The sequence below is a fragment of the Octopus bimaculoides genome, chromosome 1 (genome assembly GCF_046866305.1).
Source record: "Octopus bimaculoides isolate indiv1 chromosome 1, ASM4686630v1, whole genome shotgun sequence".
NCBI classification, from domain to species: Eukaryota; Metazoa; Mollusca; class Cephalopoda; order Octopoda; family Octopodidae; genus Octopus; species Octopus bimaculoides.
In genome coordinates this window covers 80,958,836-80,968,835 of record NC_142928.1, presented here as the reverse complement: position 1 = coordinate 80,968,835, position 10,000 = coordinate 80,958,836, and the positions used below count along the sequence as shown (strand labels likewise).

General features: G+C 34.5%; 1 protein-coding gene and 1 long non-coding RNA gene across 2 annotated transcripts in view; one reads left to right on the top strand and one right to left on the bottom strand.

Moving 5' to 3' along the window:
* The window catches only part of LOC106870367 (sperm-associated antigen 6), a 21,659-nt gene extending 17,034 nt beyond the window's left edge, over positions 1-4,625 (top strand). The window contains exons 7-9 of the mRNA XM_014916405.3: positions 589-780; positions 2,490-2,752; positions 4,432-4,625. Of these exons, the coding sequence (XP_014771891.1) occupies positions 589-780; positions 2,490-2,752; positions 4,432-4,501 (525 nt within the window). The 3' untranslated portion in view covers positions 4,502-4,625. The remainder of the gene's footprint in view (positions 1-588; positions 781-2,489; positions 2,753-4,431) is intronic.
* A 2,770-nt stretch (positions 4,626-7,395) lies between these two features.
* LOC149137602 (uncharacterized) overlaps positions 7,396-10,000 on the bottom strand; it is a 25,370-nt gene continuing 22,765 nt past the window's right edge. The window contains exon 3 of the long non-coding RNA XR_016242015.1: positions 7,396-7,698. This is a non-coding gene — a long non-coding RNA (uncharacterized LOC149137602). The remainder of the gene's footprint in view (positions 7,699-10,000) is intronic.

The window sequence follows — 10,000 nt, the reverse complement described above, 5'->3', positions numbered from 1 at the left end:
GGGGTATAATATTGAGGGATAAGGAAGCAAGTTGTTCATTATTTAAAAAATTGATTTAAACAAAGGCAGTGTACTTCAACAGAAATATAGGAGTAAAAGGGTTAATCTATGACTGATCTATACTGTCCCTCTTGTCTCTGTTGACAATGATCTCGTGTCTACTGAGGGGTGTGTAATCTCTAACTCCAATAAGAGTGTTGTGATTAATAATAATGTCCCCTTATTGTCTTCGTTATCATCATAATTATCATCACCATTGTTGACAGCATCATTGTCATCTTCATTGTTGTTGTTGGTATCATCATCATCACCACCACCATCATCATCATCATCATCATAATCATCAGCATCATTATCATCACCCTCGTCATCAGCAGCAGCAGCACCATTACCACCACCACAACTACCACTGCCATCATTGCTAATGTCAATCCCCCCCATACCACTTCCATCATCACAATGGAATTCCTTATTGTACCATTGTTATTTCAATTGGCAGTGGTGATTGCAATCTCTGTGTCATTACCAGATTTCCATCTACATAATATATATACCAAGTTGTCCTCTTGTATTTACTTTGGCTTATAGGGTGCTACACAGTTGGCTCAGATTTTCACAGAGAAAGAAGAAGATCATTTACAAAGTGCTGCAGCATGGTCACTTGGACAGATTGGGCGCCATACTCCAGAACATTCTAAAGCTGTAGCTTTGACTAATGTTCTATCATTTCTTCTTCAGAAATATTTAGATACTTCTTCTTCTGAAGATCTTCAGATCAAGGTAAAGTTCTATCAAACACATTTGTACTGATCACACAGGGTAGTTCTACTGATTAATCTTCAGATAGGTTATGCGTACTTAACCAGGAGCATCCATATCTGTGAAGGCTGGTTTTGATATTTTACTATTGTTTCCTAAAAATATTACGTTTACGTATTTTGCAAGATTCCTGATGTGGAATCACGTGTTGAGGATGGTCATATTTTTGGCCAATTAACCACACACACTATATACTTGTTCTTTACTTCAGCTTTATTATTATTGTTATTATTATTATTATTATTATTATTATTATTATTATTACTATTATTTTTTTATTCCAGTGTCCTTTGTCTGAAATCTTTCGTCACACATCCTGTGACCTCTTCAGTGACTCCCCATCCTTTGTGTCTCCTCCTGTTCTGTTTAGTCCATTTTTGTCTTTCTGTCATTGAAGAAGTCACAAGATGTATCACAAAAGATTTCAGACAAAGGATACTAAAATAATGATAACAATAAAGCTGAAGTGAAGAATGAGTATTTAGTGCATTTGGTTAATTGGCAAAAAATATGACCATCCCCAAATATAACAATATTCCTAAAAAGAATTATGACAAAATGCTTATTATTTTCTCTCCTTTTCTTAATTATCTTTATGTAAATTAAAATACGAGGATGGCATCTTTTGAAATCATACTGGCACATAATAGAGCTAATCATGATGATGAGTTTGACACTTTGACAAAAGGTTTTGAGGACATATCTGGGTAACCCAGTGTGCTTCTGGAATTGTAAAAAGTATCAAGACTTCTGATATCCTTCTTCAAGTGATGCATTCAAAGGTATATAGCTTGAAGAAGGATATGTATTTAAATAAGTGAGGGAGTGTGGCCTAATGAGTGAGGGGTTGTCGCAATCATGTGACTGGTTTACTTCGCAGACCAAGCTGTGTATTGTGTTCTTTATCTCACTTTATCTCACTTTATCTGCAGTCATTTTTGACATTTGACATGTGGCATATCATGCCCATGTTGATTTGATAGGGGGAGGGAGTTTATGTATGGCACAAACACTTGGTCCTTATAAATAAATCATCTGTGCAGGTTGTTCAACAAGAAATTCCAAAACTGTCTTTCTCAGACTGAGAGACCACCATTAATATTGATTTCAAATTTTAGCACAAGGCCAGCAATTTTGGGCTTGTAAGCACCAGTAAGCACCAGTTGAACACTGGGGTGGCAGGTAAGTCGATTACATCAATCCCAGTGTTCAACTGGTGCTTACTGTATCAACCCTGAAAGGATGAAAGGTAAAGTTGATCTCAATGGAATTTGAACTCAGAATGTAAAGATGAACAAAATACCACTATGCATTTTGCCCAGTGTGCCAACTATTCTGCCAGCTCACCACTCTAAACTACCATTAATATTATATGTAGCTCCGTATACAGCAATGCTTCTGGTGAACGTTGGCCTGTAAGATATTCCAGTAATCAAAAAATTTCATATGCTCATGTTAGCTCTTTATCAATAGTTGCAGAGAGATAGAGATAGATAGATAGATAGATAGATAGATAGATGTATAGATAGATAGATAGAGAGAGAGAGAGAGAGAGAGAGAGAGAGAGAGAAAGAGAGAGAGAGAGAGAGAGAGAGATTTCTTTTTGCTTGTCATATCCAGGATATCATCAATGTCTTGTTTGATTTTATTTACTTTATATTGTTGTGCAGTGCAAGAAGGCTCTGAAGAACATTTTACAGAAATGTGTCTACCTCCCTGCTCTTGAACCACTCCTGATTGATGCTCCACCGAATATCCTTAAATATGTCATTGGACAGTTCAGCAAAGTGCTTCCTAATGACACTAAAGCCAGACGTTTGTTTGTCACGAGTGGTGGGCTAAAGAAAGTCCAAGAAATTAAGGTTGAGCCAGGAACTGCACTTGCTGAATATGTGAACACCATCAATAACTGTTACCCCGAAGAAGTTATCAAGTATGTACCCATTCCATAAAAATTCAATTTTATTTCACTCTAAATTTTTCCAGATTCTATTCAGTAGAAACCATGCCACAACAGACAGTCGGAGTCAGGACAGCTCACTGTTAGCCAACTCCATATCAAACCATGCAACCCATGCTAGCATAGAGAGCGGATGTTAAATGATGATGATGATAATATTCCAATTTACTTTAACCCTTTTGTCACCATATTTTTGATGAAAAATCACTGCAATTGTTTCGATTCCTTTGGAAAATAATGAAGAATTTAGTAAAATAACTTTGCTATTACTAAGTTTGGAACATAAATTAGCATGAAATTTTGATGAAAGGTTTTAAATTAAATCACTTTAAAATAGGAAATTTGTATCATAGAACTCAGAGCAATCTCAGGTGGGTTGGTATCAAAATGATTATTTTCTGAATAGTTCTGAATATAGGCTTTGTTCTAATTTACATTTATGAGTCAGTATAATGTATACAGTGAAATATTGGTGTGGATAATGGTGATTAAGTCCTGTAACTTTAAACCTTTTGTTATCATGTTTCAATTGATATACATTGCTTTGTTTCGGTTAATTTTGAAAATATTGAAGAATTTAGTAAAATAGCTAAGTCGTTATTAAGCTGAATTTTGGAAAATAAATTAACGTGAAATTTTGGTGAAAGGTTTCTACTTAGATCTCTTTAAAACATAAATTTATATCAAAGAGCAAAGGTTGGTATAAAAAAGGTTAAGTCAGTTGTCAGAACCACTGAAGCTCTGGTTTTCCTCTAATGAGTCAAGAGAGGAATATATTGGAATGATTTTGCAATAACTTCTCCAAGCCTAAAGGAAAACCTGAATTTGATGGAGTGCCATCATTATGTGTGCCGCTGACAAACAGGCTCATGCAGTGAAGAACCCAGATAGGCCAATTAGCATGGACTTACAATTTTGAGAGAATCTTCTCCTGCTGGTTTCAAGCAAAGGGAATATCCTTGAGTAAAGAATTAGCTTTTGCTTTTTTTTATATATATAATTTTAGTTCTTTTATTTTGCTGTGTTACTTATGAATATTTCATGTACACTTTATGTACATTTATATACCTGTTACTCATACATAAATTCTGCGTACTTGGCACTACTTACAACCCCACTCAGTTGATGGGTCTTTTCCTTTGACTTGATAGTAACTTGGCAGCTTCATTAGTTTTGAAGTAATGAAAAGTAGATTTAATACACTCTGTAAAGTGGTTGGCATTAAAAAGGGCATCTAGCTATAGAAACCAAACCCAAAACAGATATTGGAGCTCAATGTAGTCCTCCAGCTCATGCCAGCATGGAAGATAGATATTAAATGATTATAATGGTGATGAAGATGATTGTTATTTCCTCACTGCATAATTATATATCTCTAGTTAACTTTTTAGCACTAACTTAATCAAAGTCTGTTAAAAGTCAAGTGTTTCAACCATGGATACAAAACAGTGAGTGTGACAGGGTATGAAACGCTATCTTCTTGGCATAGTTGTCCAGAGCTCTATCAGCTTGGACATCCAGGTCCTTACCAATAACTGCCCAGAATCAATTATTCATTTGTACATCTCTTGAACAATAATTGCCTTTATGTTTATTTATTTAAGAAATCAATATTTCTAGATCTTCATATCTGCATCTTATTCTTCTTTCAGGTATTATTCTCCTGGTTATTCAGAAACACTTCTTGAGAAAGTTGAAAATTTCCAGATCACTGCTAACTGATTTCCATCCTGCAAGTCTATGGATTTAACCTTTGCAAATGTTTTATCATTTCAATCAATCAATGGTCATTTGTGTTTTATCAAAAGATATATATTGTGGAATAAAATATTTTAACTAAGAGAAATGAATTTGTTTTGCAACCTCTTTATTGCCATCATCATCTTCTCTTCCTGGAAACTTAGGTGAACACAGTTCTTGAGAGTTAAGTATCTTGTCCTTGTATACAATGTTGTGGTGACTTTTTGGGTAGTTGTCTGATCTACAATCAGCTTGTAAACAATATAAACAATAGTCACAACATAATGTAAGCAATGTAAATAATATAAAACAAATGAAACCAGGAGTTAAAACCTAGTTACAGACATGGATCAGTTTTTGACATTTATAGACATTGAAATATTGTCAGAATGAAAAAGAAATAAAAAGGCTAAAAAAAAAAGAAAAGAAAGTATTAATAACTGACTATATGGTTATGTCTCTTATAAAGAAATTTTATTCAAGTAATTTTCATATACAATATTCAGTAATTTACAAAATTTCATTGCAGCAAGACAATTTTCTTCGGAAAATACTGATGGTATGCACACACATGTGCATGCATGTACATACCCCACCCCCACCCACCCACACATACACATACACACACATGCACATGCACACACACATGGTGATGGAGATTGGGATATACAATGTCTATATTTAGGTCCTCCTGACATTTATGTTCATACTAACTCTCCTAATACTGCTTTCACCTCTCTTCATTATTCTCTCATAACTTGTCCTCTCCTCTATCAATACCACCCCCCACATACACACACTTTCACCCTAACTCTCTTTATGACACCTGGTTACTCAGAGATAATATTACATTGAATCTGCTGTATTCAATACCCCAACATTACCGTCACTCCTTTATTGCAAACCTCTTTCTCTTTCCCTTATCACTCAATACTGACATTCATCACTCCCACTTTTTTTCCATCACTCACCTCATTATTTTCTCTCTCACATTACTCTCTTCTCTCTCATCCATTGTTGTCATCCACTCTTCCACTGCCACTCTGTCTCTGCTATCACCCTCTTTTCCTCAGTAATCTTTCCTATCACCTTCCCTCCAATTATTCCTCCTCCTATCATCTCACTTCCCTTCTATCATTCTCTTTTCTTCTATCATGTTACTCATACTCTTTCTATCCAATCTCCTTACCAACAATTCTTATGTAGCTGTTGTTCATTCATTCTCTCTCTCTTTCTCTCCACTTGTGTGTGTGTGTGTGTGTGTGTGTGTGTGTGTGTGTGTGTGTGTGTGTATGTGTGTGTATGTATAAGTATACGTATATGTATATGCATATGTATGTAGGTAAATGGATATGAATGTAAACAGATAGACATACAGATGGATAAATACATAGGCAATATGAACAGACAGACACACATACACACATACATATGCAAATGAAGACTGAAACACATGACCATATATACACACACTTCACTTCACACAAGGAGACACACATCCATACATACAGACATGTAATCTGCAACTCTTCTGGATGATTTCCTTGTTTATGTCGGTGAATGCTGCTATAATCCTTGCCATCAATTCATCTTTGGTGTTATAAGGAGTTTTGTTGGTCTCTCACTCAACTGTGCCCCACACATAATAACCAAGGGTGTTGCAGTCTGGGGAGTTAGGCGGCCAGATGCTAGGGGTGATGTGATCACAGAAATTGTCTGAGAGCTATGACTGGTTTCTCCTACTTGTGTGGCATGCTGCAGAGTCCTGTTCCCAGACATAGGATCTTCCAGCAGCCATCCTCTTGACCCAGGACAGCACTACTTCCTCTAGGCATTTCATGTAGGCCATTGTGTTGAATCTGAGGCTGCGTGGGACAATGAATGGAGGCATAACGTCACCATCACTAGTGATCACTCCAAACACCATGATGTTGACTGGATGTTTGAGTTTCATCACTCTCGGTACATGTTTTGGGGAGACAACAAGCCAACGGTTGGTCTGTATGTTCACCATCAGTTTGTGTTGGAGCTTCTGGTGCAAATGCCAAGCAGTACAGCATGTCATTTCCAAAATTTTGGCAGAGTGACTTGCATCGTGGCACTGTTTTTCTAACAGATGGTACCCAACCAACCCTACAATACTGTGTACTTGACAGAATCAAAACAAACAATGCAGACTTAAAACAAACATGCACGAAATCAAAAATATAAAATGGCTACAATTGCACCCTGATTATACATGTACACACACACGCACACACACACACACACACACACACACACTCACACACACACACACATGGTAAATGGGGTTGATCACACACTATTTTTGCGTTCAATCACACGCTGCATAGTATTTTGGATAAATAACTTGTGAGTGAAATTGGATAGAATGAAAATATATAGAGGTGCATCAGGTAAATTTTATCTCCAATTAAAAAAATACTCTCTTGTCGCATACACTTGTTATACTGATTCTGCGTGAGAATTGCATGAACGATATGTCTGTAGAATGCTCAGACACTTACATATTAATTCAGGAGCAGGTAATTCAGTGGATCCCAGCCATTGTTTTTTCACCACAATCACACTTTGGCTCTAAAGTGTGACATTGATCACTTTGTTTTCACTCATGAAGACAGCCAAAAGAACATGATGAACTAAGGGTATATCTCATTCTTTAATAAATATCTATGCAGGTGATTATGGCTGTGATCTAGAACCAAGAGAAATAAGCTCATATGGAGAAAAGTATTTCCATAAATGAATGGAAGAAAATGCATAATGCAAAAAAAAAAAAAGACAAGGACAAATAAGAGAGAGAAATACACAGATAGACAGAAACAGAGTAAAAGAAGAAATAAACTGCATCAAAGAACTGTGGGTTTTTTTTTTTTTTTTTCAAAAATTCCCTAAACAAAATATCTATTGGATCGGTTGAAAATATAAAAAATAATTATCTCAGAATATTTTCAGTTTCTGAAATTTTCTATAAAACATTGATCTTTATCAAGTGGCAATTCTTCAAAAGGCTTTCAAATATTAATGAAGGAGTAAAACTCCTTAAATGTCAAACTTGCTTGCTGAAGGAGCTTGACATAGAAGGAATCTAACATTGAAGCAGTTTTCTTATCTGTTAGTTATCATCACCTTCAGGTTCTTCAATAAGTGTATATAACCTGCAGCAAAGGAAAACATTGTTAGAAATTGATCAACATAGAAAAAAAAATATTTAAAAATTGTTTATCAAATAAAGAGGTACTTGATATATTCTATACTCAAATAAACTAACTTTACCATTTTGTTATCAAATTTTTGTTGAAATAAATTGTTGTTGTTGTTGGCACTCCATCGCTTACGACGTCGAGGGTTCCAGTTGATCCGATCAACGGAACAGCCTGCTCGTGAAATTAACGTGCAAGTGGCTGAGCACTCCACAGACACGTGTACCCTTAATGTAGTTCTCGGGGATATTCAGCGTGTCTATAAACATGATCTCATATAATCAAATAAATAATGTGAATACATAATTATTTGTGCTCAAACAAATATACAACTAATTGTTTATTCGTAATATTTTAGTTACAGCCCTAGATACAGATGGAATAGAGATGAGTGAATAAGTGATGAAACTGTTTTGAAACAAATAAAACTGCAACAAAATGATAGATAAATATATAATTAACAATGGATGTCTTTATTAGATATTTTACTTACAATTTCAGCTCAAAGGAATGTCTATACTACAATAAAGAAAGCTACTTATTAATAAGTTATGAGTATGTAATATTTACTGAAATAAAGTAATTATTAAAGTCTGCATTGCCTAGAAAATTCTCAAAAATTCCTTTTTGAGAATTTTTAATCTATTAAAATTCTTTTATTATTGAAGATTTTCATTACATGACTCAGTTGGAAACCTAATTTTAATTCACTGTGAGACAGTCAGCGTTTTTTAACATGTTACTACAATGCTCTCTCCCTCTCTCTCTCTCTCTCTCTTTCTTTACTACGTCTATTTGTTTTAATTTACTGTTTTCAAAAAAAAAAAATACTAGCAAAAGTACCATCCTCCAGGCTGTTTTATGCTAGTATAAACAAAGAATTTAAGGAACTACTAGAAAAGAATCTTTTTCTTTTTGCAGGTTTAAATTCATTTTTATTTATTTACTGAAACCATTGAGATAATTTTTGTAAATTTATTTTAACTGCAACATGTTTGCTCTACTCAACCATGAAGTGCAAGAGGATTCATTTGTCAGCCAAACTAGCAAGAAGCATGCATAATTTTGTGCATAATACAATGGCTCCGAGCCAATCAAAGAGCCTCCTTGTCATTGTTAAAATAGTAGCTAAATCTACATCAAACCAATTCAAGATAATTCAATTCAAGATATTCTGTATCTAGAAAAACAAAGTCTGGACAATCATGGTTGAAATACTTTTTACCATAATTCTGCTAGAAATTGAGCTAAACAACAACACAAGTATTGTATGTCAAATTATTGTATTCCTATACTGGGAATCTAAGCTATGCCATCTGGGTGAAAGCCAGGAATCCAGATCACTTGATTATACTCTAAACCAATTGTTTTCAGTATTTTAATGCATATGTCACCCTCATGAAGCACAGAGAATTGTGTGGCTTCCTTAAATAGTAACACACCAAAATTCTCACTCTCTCTTCTTTTTGTTTTTGTGTTTTTTTAATGATACCAGACCTAAAAATAAAATGAGTTTCCTGTTTTCCAGCTTTTCACATCTCACAGAAGAACGAACATACCGAGGTGTAATTTTGTCCACAAGGTTAACTTGATTCAAGGATGGAGACAAAATTGGTTTCAGTAACTCACTAAAAAATTTTTTAAATCTCTAAATGTTACAATAAATGTTACTAAGAATAATACTTTCCTTATAAGCCACGAAATTTAATACAAACTTTCTACAAACAAGATATTCTACTTCTAAATCAAAATGGGTAACAGATAGTTTTAAATCATCAAAATGCATACAATGTATTAAAAAATTGACCGACCCTAAGTTTGAGTATAACCCTCAGTACATTTTAAAGCGTCAGTGGGTTTCTTTTTCTGCAATGTAGCAGTGTGTAAAGGAGGCACATTTTTTAGTTATGTTTCTCAAAATATAAATTTCATCCCAAGCAGTACACTTTGTTCATCAAGGGCATTAAATGACAGAATTTCTGCAACCATAAATTCAGCTGAAGTGGAAAAATTTATTAACTAAAAATGTAAGGAACTCTGAAACTCTTGTTTTTACTTCTCCGTAATTTGTACAGGGAGTTCATAAACTCTTTCATACATAGAATCTTAAATGAGTCAGCATATACTACAAAAGTACAATAAATCATAATTAAGTGTCTCTGCTTACAAATTCAATTTTTAATTGTTCTGTTTTTGACACAGACTTTTAGATAGCTTGGTATTTACTGCTTTCACTAGACCCATACAAACATGAAAA